The sequence below is a fragment of the Callorhinchus milii genome, unplaced genomic scaffold (genome assembly GCF_018977255.1).
Source record: "Callorhinchus milii isolate IMCB2004 unplaced genomic scaffold, IMCB_Cmil_1.0 Scaffold4, whole genome shotgun sequence".
NCBI lineage: Eukaryota > Metazoa > Chordata > Chondrichthyes > Chimaeriformes > Callorhinchidae > Callorhinchus > Callorhinchus milii.
In genome coordinates this window covers 34,614,170-34,632,428 of record NW_024704745.1, presented here as the reverse complement: position 1 = coordinate 34,632,428, position 18,259 = coordinate 34,614,170, and the positions used below count along the sequence as shown (strand labels likewise).

The 18,259-nt window shown below is 43.5% G+C and overlaps 1 protein-coding gene across 1 annotated transcript in view; it reads right to left on the bottom strand.

The window, feature by feature from the left end:
• The window catches only part of uggt2 (UDP-glucose glycoprotein glucosyltransferase 2), a 130,949-nt gene that overhangs the window by 6,426 nt on the left and 106,264 nt on the right, over positions 1–18,259 (bottom strand). Inside the window, exons 33-38 of the mRNA XM_042334143.1 lie at positions 10,867–10,965; positions 8,965–9,049; positions 8,490–8,672; positions 7,571–7,731; positions 6,681–6,795; positions 5,666–5,782 (exon numbers count right to left, since the gene is read on the bottom strand). Coding sequence (XP_042190077.1) covers positions 5,666–5,782; positions 6,681–6,795; positions 7,571–7,731; positions 8,490–8,672; positions 8,965–9,049; positions 10,867–10,965 — 760 coding nt within the window. The remainder of the gene's footprint in view (positions 1–5,665; positions 5,783–6,680; positions 6,796–7,570; positions 7,732–8,489; positions 8,673–8,964; positions 9,050–10,866; positions 10,966–18,259) is intronic.

Below are 18,259 nucleotides of genomic sequence, written 5' to 3'. Positions count from 1 at the left end.
CAACTTGTTCCCAAAACGGGCTGCCCTGCTCCAAATGACAAATATTTTTTCTCCATTTCCTCTCACTATAGAATGAAAATGCAGATTCACCCACCCCCTTGCTGTTCCATGTAAGAACAATTCTTCCATCAGAGAGAATCCAGGAGGCAGTACATGAGTGACATTTCCTTAGCAGCTAGATGCCAGTTCATCATTTAGGCTGTTGCTCTAAAAGTGCACTAAGACTCTAGGTTATAGTAAATGCCAGAGGCCGACCAGAGGTTAGGATTTTCACTTAGTTTTCAGGAGAACCGTGTTAATGCCACATTAAAAAAAACTCAAGACTATATGATGCAGGAATTTGTTTTGTTATATTGGGACATACAAGTTCATTACATATGCAAACCCAAAGCTTGGAAAATTCCTTTACAACTTTTGTGAATGACTCATTTTGAATCTAGGAGTTTGGGGAGAAGAGAATAAATGTGTTGCCAATTCTATGACAGATCTTAAGACATTTCACCACTAAATTGTTACACATCCTATTACACGGATGCTTTTTTTAATAAATTAAAAAATATTCTCTTGCAGGTTTAGAAATGTTGGGGTCAAAATTGTATGATAAATCTGGTATCTTAAAGCTTTTAACTGGGGATATAAATGCGTGAGAGCGGTGAAAATGTATTCAGGAAAATTAGATGCAATTTATTTTTTGAAAGAAAAGGATGAAAACATTTCTAGAATCCACTACCTTCAATGAATTTCCACAGTGCGCTTTGAGTGGATATGTTTATCGCACTGAAAAAGTACAGCTAGGGAAAATACATCTGCAGAACCATTAGGCTACATTTTCACATGCCAGAAACCCAGAGCTGAGCTGATACAGTGACAGATAGGAAATAGCAGAAATGCATTTTAACTGTCAAGATTAAGACTCCCACTCAGTATCTTTAAAACACTTTGAAATGCGATTAGTTATTGTTCTCTCAACATGAAAGGTGCTATACAAATGTAAATTGGTAGCACGCCAGAACCTGTTATTCCACCTAACACCCAATGTGATGAATGGGTTGTAGTTGTTCACAACCAGTGTCAACTTTTTTAGCCGGGTGTTTGACACATGGGGAAACCCATCACCATGCTTGAGAATATCCAAACCAAGCTGTGATTTCCCAGCATCATTGGCTTCTGGCTCCACCAGCTGTATCCCAGGAGTGCTTCAGTGCCTTGAATCTCAGTCACACTAAATTCTGAGCCTTAATACTTGGAACATGATCCAAACAGCTGCAAGCCACTTGAGGAGAATACCTTCCAATGCATTGAATCAAAGTTGAAAGCATCTATCTCAACGTGGATTAAATGAACCGTTTTTCTCCCCATCAGTGGACATGCAGCTTCTTTAAGTCAACAATCCCTCTCTTTGCACTTTTATTTTGATGGAAGAGTGGTCCTCCCAGAGGTTGTTCAATTTGTCCCAATACCCCGCAGAGCAAGGCTGATTTAGCCAGTCTGCTTTTCCCCAAAGCTAAGTATCAACAGCAACAAGATTACATTTGTATAGCGCCTTTCACGTTGGGAGGACGTCCCAAGGCGCTGGACAGAGTACAGCATTTCAGACCCGAGCTGGGGTTGGGGGAGTAAGGAAGGGGAGGGGAATGGGGGTGGACGATGGCATGGTCGAAGAGGAGGGTCTTGAGGTGGGACTTGAAGGATGCTAAGGAGGGGGCGAGGCGGAGTGATTGGGGGATGGAGTTTCAGAGGTTGGGGACAGAGTGGCTGAAGGCTCTCCCGCCAATGGTGGGGCGGATGGGTCGGGGGATGTGGAGCAGGCCAGCGACGGCTGAGTTGAGGGAACGGGCGGGTTGGTAGGAGGTCGCAGAGGTAGGGTGAGGCCATGGAGGGCTTTGTATGTGAGGACCAGGATCTTGAACTGGATCCTCTGAAGGATATGGAGCCAGTGGAGTCAGGCGAGAGTGGGGTCACAGAGTTTGGTGTGGGAGAGGACACGGGCTGCAGAGTTTTGGATTATGTACAGCCTGTGGAGGCAGGAGTTGGGAAGGCTGACAAGCAGGGCATTTGTATAGTCGAGCCTGGAGGTGATGAAGGCATGAACAAGAGTTTCAGCGGCCTGAGGGGTGAGGTAGTGGCGGAGTTACGGAGGTGAGGGAAGGCAGAGTGGGTCATGGCTTGGATGTGGGGAAGAAAAAAAACAGTTGAGGGTCGAACAAGACACCTCGGTTGGTGAATTGACGTGTGCAACCATGGAGGTTGATGCTGCCAGAGCCTGAGGTGCTGAGGCACTGGCGCGAGCCAATCAGGAGAACCTCAGTCTTGTTCACATTCAACTAGAGGAAATTTGCCTTCATCCAGGACTTGATGTCCGACAGGCAGTCTGTCAGGACAGCAGTGGTCCTGGAGTCGAGGGTGGAGGCAGAAAGATAAGAGTTGGGTGTCATCCGCATACATGTGGAAGTTGACCCCATGTCTGCGGATGATGTCACCAAGGGGGAGCGTGTAGATATTAAAGCGGAGAGGGCCAAGGACAGAGCCCTGGGGGATGCCAGATGTGACAGTGCGGGGGCTGGAGGAGAAACCGTTAGAAGCAACGAAGTGGAGACGGTGAGAGAGATAGGAATCGAACCAGGCAACAACAGGTCCGCGAAGATTGAGTAAAGCAGAGAGGTGGTGTATGAGGATGGAGTGGTCGACAGTATTGAAGGCGGCAGAGAGGTCAAGGAGGCAGAGGGAGCCCTGATCACAGCTGTTCAGAATGTCATTAGTGACTTTGACCAGGGCTGTTTCCGTGCTATGGGCAGCGTGGAAACCGGATTGGAGGGGTTCAAAGAGGGAATGGCGAGAAACAACAAGATTCCATTTATAGAGCGCCTTTCACGTCGGGAGGACGTCCCAAGGCGCTGTACAGTTGGGTCAGGACCCGAGCAGAGGGGAAATGGTCAGGGTGAGGGAAGGGAGGGAGCGAGGAGCGGGTAGAGTCGAGAGGGGAGCTGAAGGCACGATCAAAGAGAAGGGTCTTGAGACCGGCCTTGAAGGAGGAAAGGGAGGAGGCAAGGCAAAGGCACGGGGGATGGAGTTCCAGAGCCTAGGGGCTGAGAGGCTGAAGGCCCGGCCACCGATGGTAGGGCAGTTGGGGCGGGGGATGTGGAGCAGACCGGAGCCAGAGGAACGGAGGGTACGTAGGGGGATAGTAGGTCAGAGAGGTAGGAGGGAGCAAGGCCGTGAATGGCCTTGTAGGTGAGGATGAGGATCTTGAATTCGAAACGAGAAAGGAGCGGAGCTGGGATGCGACGACTATCAATAGTATCAATGGGTATCTGAGTAGATTAATTATATGATGACTTAGCAGGCCCTCAGAAACTTACACTGATTAGCTCTCAAAGCTGCTACTTTTTGTGCAATGCATTCCATATATGGAATTCAGCACTGCACACACGAACACACCGATAAATGTCTACACTCTGTTCTCACCATGACGACACCACAATTTTAACCCTCAACAATTTACAATTTCACTCAAACCTCTCTGCCATACACACAAATAGTACAAGAGACCGTTAAGGATCTTAAAAAGCAAAACAAAATGACACCAAATTTACATTTATATGGTGCCTTTCATGTCAGGAGTATGTCCCAAGGTGATGGCCAGTCGAGGGTTTTGTACCTGAGCTGGGGTGGGGACTGGGGGGAAGGGTTGGGCGAAAGGGGGAGAAAAGTGTTATACTAGAAATAGCATTCAATATTATTCAGCAGGAATGCTAACCACTATTAATTTTAGCTGGTATTTGATATCTAAAAGTTTAAGTGGGAGATCTGCAAAGCTTTATCTTTGAGACATATTTAACAGCAAATCATGCCATAACATTTCATGGTACAGCATATTATAACAAGATAACAACAACAACAAGATTACATTTGTATAGCGCCTTTCATGTCGAGAGGACGTCCCAAGGCGCTGATTCCATGCATGATAAGCATGCATCATGTCTCACCAACCTCCTCTTTATTACTTAACTCTCTTCAGCTCCAGGGCTGTTATTTCAATCTCATTATACTCATTAATGAAGTTCACTAAAAAAACGTTGCATTCATTTCCACTTTCCTATACATCAACTGGATTTCAATGCAGATATACAGAATTGGTTTGAATAATCAAAGAATTCTTGCACCATCATGCCCACACTTACCTCTGAGAATCCTGGCTGAAAGCTTTGAGTGGGAAATAGCCTTTTTTTGCAACTTTCTTCCAGATCAGTTATTATCCAAACTGATAGGGAGCACAGTCTTTGTAACCTCACTGCTATTTGCAACTGGTTTACCTTACATTTGAAAAATACAGTTCTTTTATGTGAGTTTTAGACTGCTCAGCGCCTTGGGACATCCTCCTGTCGTGAAAGGTGCTTTACAAATGTAATTTTGTTGTTGTTGAATAACATGGTGGATAGTGCACCTGAAGCCCAAATAAACTGCACTGTTGTTGAATGTCAGTTTTAATCTGTACTCTACACAGTGAGTCATTGAGTTTAGCCACACAATCGTGGGGAGGCACCAAGCGGTAATTGCAGAGAAGAAATGGAAGGCGGAATCACCAAGCTTGTTTCAGCACATCTTTTGTAAGCTGCTTACATAATGTCATTGGTACTGGTTAGCTGCTCTGACGTTTTGGCTAGGATGTGAAGATGAGCAAACTGTGAGGAGGTGGAGGAGGAAAAGAGGTGAAACTACTTTGACGATATGGGATATATACACGCTATATTTGTGAATAAAATACTTGTGAATAAAAAATACATACTTCAATAAGAATGCAACAAATTAGGATAGAATTCTCCAAATTCTAAATTCCTGCTCATTATTTTTACTTTGATTGGTGCAGTTTGTATACCACCAAAAATATAAAACCACCAGGGATTTAGTTACAACATCCACAGCACTCAAAATACTAATGGCCTAATTAGATCGCTTGTCGAATTGACTGAAAGTCCCATACAGATTTTGCAAGTAACTGGATCAACAGCAGTTAAGTGGTACCTACCTCAAAAAGCATCTTACTAAACAAGGATCATTTTGCCTGTTATCAAATTATATTAAACACCTGTACTGTTGCAATCTGCATTGTACTGATTTAACAGCCAACAGCTTCAAACCACAACTGAATGAAAATGAAACCAAGTTGAAACCATTTTTTTTCATATTCAGTTTTGTGCAAGCTTTTGTCCTGCTGTTTCTTTCTAAGCACCTAGTTTGTTTGCTACTGATCATGGCATCTAATAATTTTCATAAGAAATATTCTGCAGCAAATTAACAGCACAGAACAGGAGGTTCATTATGCAATACATCAAATACAAAAAAGTTGAGGTCCGTATAATACGTCTAATGAGAGTTCCAGGTAATGAACCAGTAGCAGACCTGCTGCCGACTTGCAATTTTCAAAGTTCCATGTGGTTAAAAGATACAAGAAGCTCACATCTAAATGGCAAAACAATAAAGCAAAATGTCACAACATGCTGTCTTCTGTTCATTTTATTACCTTCATATAACACTGTTAAATTAAACCAAACAAGTTTCAAAACCAGCTTGTCCTACATTCCTGCCCCAACTATGAGATGTGAAATATATGTTCATTTCGACAGTGGAGATCATGGGTTGAAATAGATTTAGAATATTTACCCACCAGATCTATAGTTTTAGCGATCTTTTTGGAGTCATCATTGCACCAGGTCTCACACCAGAGCCACTCTTGTGGCAGGGATTTGATAGTCACCTGATGGATCATGTTATTAGGTAGATCCTGTAGGGAAACAACAAAAATAACTAGGAACTCCAGAAATAAGAACATCATGGTGGGCAGCATTGCCAAACTTGTGAACCACTTGCTTTGTTTTCGTTTAACTATTTTTCTTACTTGAGCATCTGTTAAATTAGATTTATTTCTTTGCTATTCTATCTCTTGTTCATTCATTTTCTCCTCAATTGTTATTTAGTTCCCAGATATTTTACTTTCTCTCCCACTAGATCTTTGCCATTTTACTTATAATTCTGCCTGCCCCAACTACTTCCACAATCAATCTCTCTTCTCTTCAGTTTGTGAAATAGTCAGCTTTCTTTTAAAGGACACATAACAGTTCAAGGATATTGGATAATAAGTAATGTTGTCAAAAGGAAATTGGTTCCAGCATACTTCCAAGTATGCTCCGTTGGTACCAGCAGCAGAAGCTAGAGACAATCCAGCCACCTACTCCAAATGGGTCAGGGTCTTCATTTCTCTGCATTTTTCAAGCCAGTATCCACAGGGCATGCTAGGAGGGTGGAAGGAAATTATTTAATGGGAGGAAAACTTTGATTACTTTTTTTTTTAAATGAGGTACATCCGATCACGACCTTTCTGGAGTTCATGAAGCCATTTCTTTCATCCTCATCATAAACAGTAGAAGTCTTAGACAGACAGTAATGTACACTTGGACAAGTACTGAGGTTTAGAGTGTGCTCGGTTTATAAAACACGTACAAAATTTCTCTGAATATATATATTCTCTGAGTACAACACATTGGACGTTGTTTTGCACAAGGAACAAAGTTCAAGATGAATTATGTGAAACTTTAATCTGATTTTGCACATATTATGAAGCTAAGTAGAGACACTTCCAACATTTCACCCAGCTGTTAACACCATACTGAGGAAAGACTGACCTGATCCAGGTTTGACAGACTGTTTGGATCCTGGCTGAGTGCTTGATACTGACCTCGAAGTCGGTCACCTGCAGCAACCTTCCTAAATTTCTTCAAGTCCACAACATACAAAGCGCTGAAATAGAGATAACACAACCATTTGCTTGGAGTATCTTTTCAACATAACAGAGTACTATATTTGGGGCAGAAGGAACATCCACAACCATGAAGGTTACTAACTGATCATTATCACACTCATTCTCCCTATGTTCTGGCTACCAACTCCCTGAATCAAATGGGTCATTCAGTTATCTGTTCAAGTTCAATCTATTGAATGTATTTTGAAGTTGACATTTGTTCAACAAGGTAGAATCTTGGTAGTTAATACTTCTCTAAAATGCACAATTACTTTTGGCTCTGTGTAATATTCACCAGATATTATTATGCATTAAATTATATCATTAGCATACAAAAACAACTTGCATTTATATAGTACCCTTCACCCGAGTAGCTTCTCAGAGCACATACGTTAAATAGCAGCAATACAACATTATGCAATTAGCATTTAAATTAGCTTGCAATATCTTAATTACTTTTTGAAACTCCAGCCATATCATTACTTGAAGAAAATTGCACAGAAACAGTTCATGGTAAATACGCTATGTCATTTTCTGGAATGGCAAAGCGGGAAATCTGGGCAGCAGTGTTGTGATGTGTTAATTAACACCAATGATGTTAATTAATCAACTTTATGATCATTACCATATTGACAGATCCAAAGTTAATAAAAGTTGAGTAAAATTATTACATTACCCTAAAGCAGATTATCCTGCTTTTTAAAAACAAGATACTTTATTTCTCTCCTTTTCTCCCATGTGAAAATTATAAGTATCCCCTCAAAAAAATTCTACCTAATATGGTATTTTCTGCCTCCTAAATGTGAAGCCCAGTATCCTGACTTCCAGAAGCGGTAACCATCCATTTCTTTACGACTGTCACAGAAAGGTGTGTATCCGTAGGGAGCGCCCTCTAGATCCAAATCACGGAGCTCTTTTAAATCAGCTTTCACAATCTAGACAGAGAGAAGAAATGGACATTAAGTATTGAACTTGGAAGTTGTTCTTAATGAAATACTGTTTGGCAACCCTTTTATTTCCTCAAGGAAACAGATGAAAGAGGAACAAGGAAACTGCTGACAAGGATACTGATAAGGAAGGAGAAAAGGAAAGGGTTGAAGGAAAACAAAACATTAGGAAAAGAAGGAAGAGGGAGAAAGGAAAGAAGACAAAAAAAGGGAAAAGACATAAGATTAGGTATAGGAAATAAAAGAAAGAGAAAATCCATATGTCATTATTAAATGGCAACTTGCACAGGTAATTTAAGCTCACTGGAATGCTTATTTCTAAAACAAAGGTTATACTAATCCTACACTTTTTTCAGAAAGATAGTGCCTCCTTAGCCTGGAAGCTGCTGATAATAATAATCCTTGCATTTGATATAGTGCCTTATCAAGTCTTCAAGATATCTCAAAGCGCTTCACAGAATATATTGTAAAGTGAATTGACTGTATAAATTGTGGGCGAAATGTAACAGCCAATTGCGCACAGCAGTGTCTCACAAATAGTCGTGGATTGAAGTGACCAATTTATTATTATTTTTGCATGACAAAGTGATAAGATTTATATTCTTTAAAGACAACTGTCATTAATGTTCCATGTTAATCTTATTTAAAAATAAACACTTCCACATTTTACATCAGAAACTACTGCTTTCAGCTATTTACTCCCATAGCAGACTTAATCAGTCCTATTCAGCACAAAGCACTGTTACCTGGTCAGCATCAACAAAGATTATTTTGTCAATAGCTAATGGAAAAAGAACATCCAAGAAGAGGATTTTATAACCCCAGATAATTCTCTGTTTCTCAGTCTGCTGATGGAGCCATCGAGGCCATTTATACTGCACCAGCTCATATTGGAATCCATAATGCTTTGCCATTTCTGGAATGAATTCCTGAGGATAGATATCAAAGCAGTCAGGCAAGATACTCCTTTCGTAATACCAATAACTATCTCAGTTACTAAATTACTATAGATATGTAAAGCACTCAAAATACATGATGAAAGTTCTTCAGGCAATTTGCACGATTTACACTCAGTTATTGTATTCATAGTCTATCTATACATTAACAATAAAGAGGCTTGCTTGCTGAGGATGTCTTGCATCACATCATATATTATCATATTATGTAAAATAAACTTCCTCTGCACTTATTTTAATTTACTGAATATCAAAGTCCACTTACTTTGAAAGTAGGAGAGAGGTAATTTTTCAAAAACCAGAACTTGACAGGCGATTTGGTGTGTTTCAATACAGAAAGCATCATTATTCTGAAAATAAAGTTTAAAAATGGTTAGAGAATTTTACATTTCCCAGGCTACAAGTGCAACCTAAATACAGAAAAGGGCAGCTGCTATTGGATACAATGAATTATTCAAAAAGAAAATGAGGTCAGCCCCTGAACTTTGTACCAGTAAAACTATCATTTGCTCATCAAGAAAACAAAGTTGAAGCCATGTTTTAAATAGCTAAGGGAAACAGTTGATTGAGCACAATGCAAATGTTCATAAACACAAATCACAATAAACTTTGCTTGAGGTAATGAGGGGATCTCAATGTGGCTCTGGCCTTTAGAGTAAAACACCCACTTGATACAATTTTCATTTCAATCCAATTTATATTCAAATATGGAAAGTGCTAGCATAAGTTCAATTAAAAACCACTGGGACACTCAGTCATGGGCCTTGCCATGTTCTCTGAGATTATTATGCAGTCGACCTATATTTTATTCTTGAAAGTATTTACAATGTAAGAATTAATCATTTCTCCTTTTTCAGCCCTGCTGGATCTTTTCCCTTCCATTCCCAACTCCCCGAAATTCTCAGATTGATGATTTTCCTCTTCATGATCTAGATATTCCCTAGAATAATGAGGCCTAGGTTAGTTTCTAAGATCTTTAGAGGGTGACCTGCCCTCTACAAACAATACAGTGCATCCAGTGCAAGCTCTGCTGACTTAAAAATATCACCTGATAAAAGGGACATAACAGAGTAAAAATACATTATTTAAATAAATACTGACATGGCTTGGTAAGTAAATGCATTTCTTGGTTTGGTGCTGAGCAGAACATGATCTCTGATCTGTACTACAAAATAGAGTGCTATCAAAGCATCAGCGACCCTCTGCTGAAACATTCTCTGTAACTTTCCACAGGCTCGCTATTTAATCATGATGGGAGAAGTGGGTAAAGGAGTAAAGAAATAGCAAGAAATCGGAAACATTTCAAAGTGAAAAGCATTCAAATAAATAAAACCCTTATGGTAAGTTCAAAATACCACCTTACAAATTAAATCTTTGCTATTAAGTTGTTCAGCCTGTGAGACACATTGGAAAATTCTCACTAACAGCATAAAAACACTTCAACGCATGGTATTTCTATTTATACAACTGCTGTGGCACCACAGTCAGCAAAATACATTTTCTGTCATATAAGATCCCTTATACAATCCTAGCTATTTCTGTACCGCTGGAGAAAATTAGAAAAACAAACAGCCTTGGATTACTCTAGCTTGTGCTGCTCAACATCAAAACACAGCTGCTGCTGTTATTGCTCTAACAAGGCATGACTAAATCAATCATTTGTGTTGCAAAGCCAGCTTCATTTATCCAATAACCACCATCATTCCCATGCTTCATTCATTAGATAAAGATTGTATGTTTTTGTATGACTTTTCTTTCTCCCACTGTAGGGAGTTATCGTATGGTAAGGAGCAATGGCCTGGAGTGTCAACGTAGATAGCGACTTTAAATTAGCCAAGTTTGTTTTCCTCTGACTTTGTCTCCTAGGACGGGACTGAGTGACCAGAACTAGGAGAGAAGTGTAGCAAGAATTTTGGGTGGGACGATAAATTGTGTGGGGGTGGGGGGGGGGGGGGGAACTTTAGGAACTTGTACTTGGAAGATGTTCATGCACTAATGCATCTACAGCCGAAAAATGTGCTGACATTCCTGGACCCCACCCCAATGTAATATCATAATATTTTCTTGGATGACCTACCAAATTTAAAAATCCTATCTTATGGATCCCTTCGATGCTTCCTTAACCTGTATTTTACTTCAGAAGATCCAACATAATAAGATGACGCACCTCAAAAATCGCTCATACAGGTGTCCTGATGCAACAGAGAAAATGTTCAAGGTATTGTCCTCCTTCTGAATCTCCTCGGATTGTAAACCTCCTGCAAAGCTAGAATACAGGAACACATCACTTGGCAATTGAATATGAATTCAAGCAATTAGAACATTCATAGGAAATAGGTGATTCTGAGCTACATACAATTTGAGTTATTGGCTCAATTCTAAATTTTGTGTGAATTTAATTGCATGTATCATTTAAATGGTCTACACCCATTCAGTAAGTGACAGTTTTGTTCATTTCAATGGATAATTAGTGCAGCAACACCAAAATGCCCATTTTCCAAGAGCTGCTCTACTCAGGCAATGTCAATTTGAATCAGATCACTGAAGTGAAAGTACAGACATTCAAGCAAAGTTTAACAATAGATGTAAACCACTTACTGAATGATATTCTGAATGTTTTAATGATTGTTTTAACAACTTTCATTTTGTTGCAGTAGTGAATGACAAATCAGATGATTTCTGTTATTCAGCATCACTTATGTTGCTGAAATTCTAGTTAATCAACTGAAAAGAATGGTGGTGTAAAACATACAGAGATGTAACGTGTTTATATAGCTCCCTTCACACAGGATTGTGTCTTCAAGTGCTGAAACTCATTTTCATGCAGGATAACGTTTTGGAACTCGGTTACATAGAAACATCCTAAAGAAATAAATGCCGTCAACAATAACTTCAGTTTATTTATGTAACATATTTTTCCTGATTTAACTGAAGCCTTTTTAACATGAATCTCCATATTTATATAAATCTGTGTAAAATGTATGAACATTTCAGCTACAGTATACTCCAGTCTGTCCATTATGTACCACGCAAATCAGACTTCTGGAAGAGAGAGTTATACATAAACAATCTTAAATACTGATCTCCCAGTTCTGAAGCAATTCTCAGTCCATACTTAGTCCATTAAAACTCTTCAATTTTTAGCATTCTATTTAGGAAAGGCTCTTAATTTTATAATTAATTTTACTTCTGTAAAGAGCTGAAAAAAATGTTATGACATTTCTCAGAAGTATTTGTTTATTATTTTTTGAGTCCACGTTCTCTGTGGTAAACTAGCATTTTGGAAATTAGGAACAGAAGAAGTCATTTAGTCCATCAAGTCCACTTGGCTAAAACATCTCAGTTCCCTGCCAAATCTTTTTTGAATATGTTTTACTCCCAAATATCGATCAATTTCTCTCTTAAGACCCTTAACAGATTTCTCTTCTATGGTTTTTTGGGGCAATACATTCCAGATTTTTAACACATCTTGTAAAAAGGAATTCATCATCTCAATTGTAAATCATTTTACCTTCATTTCAACGTCATGGGTCTTCCAACTGATTGACCCAACAGGTAATATAGTCAAGATTATTTATTTTGTCAAAGCCCTTCATAATCCTGAACACCTCAATCAATTCACCCTTCAACCTCCTCAGATCCAGAGATCCCAAGCTATTCCTGTAGCTCAGCAGTTAGAGCACTCGCCTTGCAAGCGAGACACCTGGGTTCTCTCCACCTCTCAAAGCCGTCAGGAACCTCGGTGTTCTGTTCGACCCTGAGCTGTCCTTTCTTCCTCATATCCGCACCACAACTGGCACTGCCTTCCATCATCTCCGAAACATCGCCAGACTACGGCACTACCTCACCCCTCACACTGCTGAAACTCTGGTCCATGCCTTTATCACCTCAAGACTGGACTATGGGAACTCTCTCCTCGCCGGCCTTCCCACCACCTCCCTCCACAAGCTGCAGGTCATTCAGAACTCTGCAGCTCGTGTACTGTCCCGCACCAGGCTTCGCGACCACATCACTCCCACCCTCGCTCGCCTCCACTGGCTCCCCATCCCCCAGGGGATCGAATTCAAGATCCTCATCCTCACCTACAAGGCCATTCACGGCCTTGCTCCCTCCTACCTACTATCCCCCTACTTAACTGCCCGTACCCTCTGTTCCTCTGGCTCCGGTCTGCTCCACATCCCCCACCCTAACATCGGTGGCCAGGCCTTCAGCCTCTCACCCCGAGGCTCTGGAACTCCATCCCCCAGTGCCTTTGCCTTGCTTCCTCCCTTTCCTCCTTCAAGGCGGTCTCAAGACCTTTCTCTTTGACCGTGCCTTCAGCTCCCCTCTTGACTCTCTACCCCCTCCTCGCTCCCTCCCCTCACCCTGACCATTTCCCCCCTGCTCGGGTCCTGACCCAACTGTCCAGCGCCTTGGGACGTCCTCCCGACGTGAAAGGCGCTCTATAAATGAAATCTTGTTGTTGTTGTTCGATTCCCAGCAGGGCGACACCTTGGGCAAATTTCCTTACTCCACACGCCTGATAATAATCCCTCAAGAAAAAAAAACAATAATAAATTGGCCACTTCAATCCATGACTGTTTGTGGGACACTGCTGCGTGCAATTGGCTGCCGCATTTCGCCCACAAATATACAGTCAAACACAAGCATCAGGTTCAATCCCCAGTTATCCTTCCTCCCCCACATCTGGTCCCTGACCAGGACTTCTTTCCTCCGCCTCTGCTACATTGCCCGTCTCCGACAATACTTCACTCCACGAGCTGCCGAAACCCTTGTCCACACCTTTGTCACCTCTCGGCTGGACTATTCTAACGCCCTCCTCGTCGGTCTCCCCGCCACTGATCACAAAATTCAACTCATCCAAAACTCCGCCGCCTGCATTCTCACCCACACCAAACTCCGCACCCCGATTACTCCAGTCCTTGCCAAACTCCACTGGCTCCCTGTCACAGAGTGGATAGACTTTAAGATCCTCACTCTAGTGTTTAAATCCCTCCACACCTGCTAATCTCCTCTCTCCTCACAGCACTACCCACTGCGTCTGCTCTACTCGGCTCCGACCTCCTCCTTGTCCCTCGAATCCTTCACTCTACCATCGGCGGCCATGCCTTAAACAATTATGCTCCGAAGCTATGGAACTCCCTCCCTCAATCCCTTCACCTTGCCCCATCTTTCCCCATTTTCAGGTTGCGCCCAAAGACTTCCCTCTTTAACCGTGCCTATGGTCACCTTCCTATTCCCCCAGCTCAGCATCGGGTTCTGCCAATGTTAAGCGTTCCAAGATGCCACCTAGCATGGAGGGCGCTATATAAATGCAAGTTGTTGTAATTATTATTGTTGTTATGAATCCAGAATGAGTTTGGTGAAAACTGTGGTCTGATTCCAGGTCCATCAAATCTCCTGAAATACTATTAATTGTTTCCTGAATTGTTTCTATTTAATAAAAAAAATTATGATGATTGCATTTGTTATAGATCTTATAACATCAAATAGCTCAAAGCACTTCACAGGGATTTCCCTCAATATTACATCCCTGAAGAATATCACAAGCCAACTATCTACTCTAGCCTGTAATATTTGCTGTAGGTGGGCCAAAAAATGATGCTTCACTTTACTCCCGTCCTTTGGATGAGATTTTAAACCAAGGTCACAGCTGCCTGTTTTGGTTGATGTTAAAGAATCCACGATTGAAAAAGAGAATGGAATTTCTCCCAGTGACCTGGCCAACAATCCCCCAAATAAAATTGGTTACATGGTTGTTTGTGGGTTACTTCTGTGCGCAACTGGCTGCTGCGTTTCGCCCACAAAATACACAGTGATTCCAGTATATTACAGTATATTCTGTGAAGCGCTTTGAGATGTCTTAACGACCTGATAAGGCGCTATATCAAATGCAAGGATTATCATTACCACAGATAGTGCCCAATGACTAAGAAGGAGGCAAGGGAGGGAGTGAGGCGAAGGAATTTGGGATGGAGTTCCAGCAGATAGGGGCAGAGAGGCTGAAGGCCTGACTACCGATGGTAGGGTGTGCCAGGCGGGGGACATGGAGCAGGCCAGAGCCTGCTGAGTGGAGGGAGCGGGCAGGTTGATAAGGGGTTAGCAGGTCAGAGAGGTAGGTGGGAGCAAGGTGAGATAAAGAGACAAATAGCCGAGAGAGAAGGAAACAAAAGAAAAAATAAGAGAATGTGAATTCATTGCCAAGAGAGTAAAATGTGCACATTTCATAAGGGCTTTTCAAACTGGAAGGTCTGAATTTAAGGACATGGAAGGCACAGATAACATAATATAATACATAAAATGTTAAAATGCATGGGGATAGGAATAATATCCTAATCTCTGAAAACAAATCTTCATTATCACTTTGTGAAACCAGTTTGCTTTTTCATGAAGTCTCATCAAAAAGACTAATTTGTGTTTCTTACTATCTCTGATTTCACTTCAACAAAAAAAATCTTTATGAAATACCCAGTACTTCTCATGCTAGTTCTCAAGTCTGATCGGTTTCTTTGAATGATAACATTGTCTGGGGATCTTAATATTCGCAACATGAACTACAGCAGTAGGGGATCAAATGCACTTTGATCTTGTTATCTAATGAAGTAAAAACCAAGTATAATATAACAAAATTGTGGCTAGTGCTTTGTTTTTAAAAGAATGTCACTGACAAGGAAATTATTATTTTGCATATCAACATTTTAATTTAACTTGAACATTCAACAGTACAGCTTAGTTAGTTGTACTGAGACTATCCATTTTTTAGCAATTTTGAAATTTTTCAGGAATCTTTAATTTTGTATTTCTGCATTCTATTCCTTTTTTATACGAAAAAAACCTTCTCAAGCTAGTTCCCATTCTGTAACAAATGACATCCAATTTAGATTGTAGTTACTTCATACACTACAACAACAACAAGATTCCATTTATTCAGTTGTGGTGCGGATATGAGGGAGAAAGGACAGCTCAGGGTCGAACAAAACGCCGAGGTTCCTGACTGACTTTGAGAGGTGGAGAGTGCAGCCTTGGATGCTGATGCTGTCAGTGCCTGAGGTGCGGAGGCGCTGACGTGAGCCAATCAGGAGGGCCTCAGTTTTTCGCACGTTGAGCTGAAGAAAGTTGTCTCTCGTCCAGGACTCGATGTCGGACAGGCAGCTGTCAGGACATCGGTGGTCGTGGAGTTGAGGGTAGTGGAGGAAAGGTAGAGTTGGGTGTCATCCGCATACATGTGGAAGTTAACCCCATGTCTGCGGATGATGTCACCAAGGGGGAGCATATAGAGGGTGAAGAGGAGGGGACCGAGGACAGAGCCCTGAGGGACACCACACGAGACAGTGCGGGGGCTGGAGGAAAAGCCGTTCGTGGAAACAAAGTGAAGACGGTGGGAGAGGTAAGACCTAAACCACTCAAGGACAGTGCCTTGAAGGTTGAGGTGGGAGGACAAGCGGTGGAGGAGGATAGCGTGGTCGACCGTATCGAATGCTGCCGATAGGTCGAGGAGGACGAGGAGGCAGAGGGAGCCCTGGTCACAGATGGTCAGGATGTCATTGGTGACCTTGACCAGGGCAGTTTCTGTGCTATGGGCAGCACGGAAACCCGACTGAAGGGGTTCGAATAGTGAATGGGTGGAGAGGAAAGAGCGCAGCTGGGAGGCGACAACTCGTTCAAGGACCTTGGACAGGAAGGGGAGGTTGGAGATGGGCCGGTAGCTTGATAGCTGCGACGCATCAAGGGAGGGTTTTTTCAAGGTGGGAGTGATGGTGGCAGTTTTTAAGGGAATGGGAACAGAGCCAGAGGAGAGGGACAGGTTGACGATGTCTGTGATATGTGGGGCAAGGAGGTGGAGCTGGGAGATAAGGAGTGGAGTGGGGATGGGGTCAAGGGAGCAGGTGGTGGGTTTCAGGGATAGGATGAGTTTGGTGACAGAGGGTGGGGAAACGGGTACGAAAGTGTGTAGGGGAGGATGGGTAGGAGTCGGAGTGTGGGAGGGAGGGGGTGGGGGTGGGTGGATGTTGGAGGGGAAGTGACCGCGGAGCGAATTCCCTTGATTTTGGATTCAAGGAAATCCAGCATCTCCTCGCAGTGAAGGTTGGAGGAGATGACCTGCGCGGGGTGGCGGGGGGGACGGAGGAGTCGGGATGTGGTAGAAAACAGTAGCCTGGGGTTGTTCTTCGCCTCCAGGATTATCCTGGAGTAGAAGGATGACTTGGCCGAGGCTAGAGTGGAGCTTTAGATTTTGAGGAGGTCCAGCCAGATTTGACGCACGTGCGTTCAGCGGCCCACACCTGGCTCTTCAGTGAGCGGAGGTGGGTGGTGAACCAGGGGGAGGAGCGAGAGTAGGAGACAGTACAAGAGGTGATGGGGGCAAGAGTGTCGAGTGTGGAGGAGAGGGTGTTGTGGAGGAGGGTGAGAGAAGAGGGGTCAGTGAGGGTTGAAGGCCAGAGGGAGAGGAGTTCAGAGGACTCCAAGGCAGCGGTTAGGGATTGTGGGGGTAACTTCTTCCAGGGGCGGTAGAAGATGGTGGTGGGTCTGGTGGAGGTGGGGAGGGGGGTGGAGGTGGTGAAGGAGATGAAGTGGTGATCGGAGACGGCCTTGTCGGTGATAGTGACATCCGAGACACTGAGGCCCCGGGTGATCACCAAGTCGAGTGGGTGGCCGTGACTGTGAGTGGGGGAGTTGATGTGGAGGGAGAGGTTGAGTGAGGAGAGCAGGGAAGAGAAGTCTGAGGAGATGGAGCAGGAGGGGGTGAAGTGCAGGTTGAAGTCGCCCAGGATGATGAGGCGATCAGAGCAGAGGCAAAGAGATGTGAGGAGTGTTGAAATGTCAGAGATGAAGGTGGGAGAGGTTTTAGGGGGCCGGTAGAGGAGGATTTTGAGTGAGAGGAAGGAGGGGTGGGAGAGGGTGAGGTGCTCGAAAGAGGGGAAAGAGCCAGAGAAGTAGGGGGATAGGGCAAGTGGTGTCCTTGAGATAAGGGCTACACCACCGCCACGGCGGTTGGGGCGAGGGATGTGGTGGGAGGTGTAGCCGGGTGGTGTGGCCTCCGTGAGGGGGAAGGTGTCGCCTGGGGTGAGTCAGGTTTCCGTTAAGGCCATGATGTCAACGCGCTCATCAAGGATGAGATCGTTGATGACCAGGGCCTTGTTACAGAGGGAGCGGATGTTTTGTAGTCCGATGTGGAGGGAGCGGTTGACAGAAGGGTGTGTGGGAGGGGAGGGGGGTCCAGGTTGTGAGGCAGGGGTGGGGGAAATGGGGATGAGGTTGGAGAGGTTGACTCCCCGGGTCTGTGTCCGGGGTGGGTGGCGAGTGTGGTGGGGAATGGGGCAGTCGGTGTGGCTGCTGCTGGACAGCCAACGCCGAGTGCCACGGTGAGCCCGGCGGAGGATTCCCAGGCTGGAACAGAGGGAGGTTGTGGGAGGGTCAAGTGGGGATAGAAGGCGAGAGGGACGGAGAGAGAGGACAGAGTGGGAGAGATGGAGAGGGGAGAGGGTTTGGGGGTAGAGAGGAGGGAGGAGGAAGGGAGGGGGTGAGGGTCAAAGCGGCAGCCATAATGCGCACACGGGGAC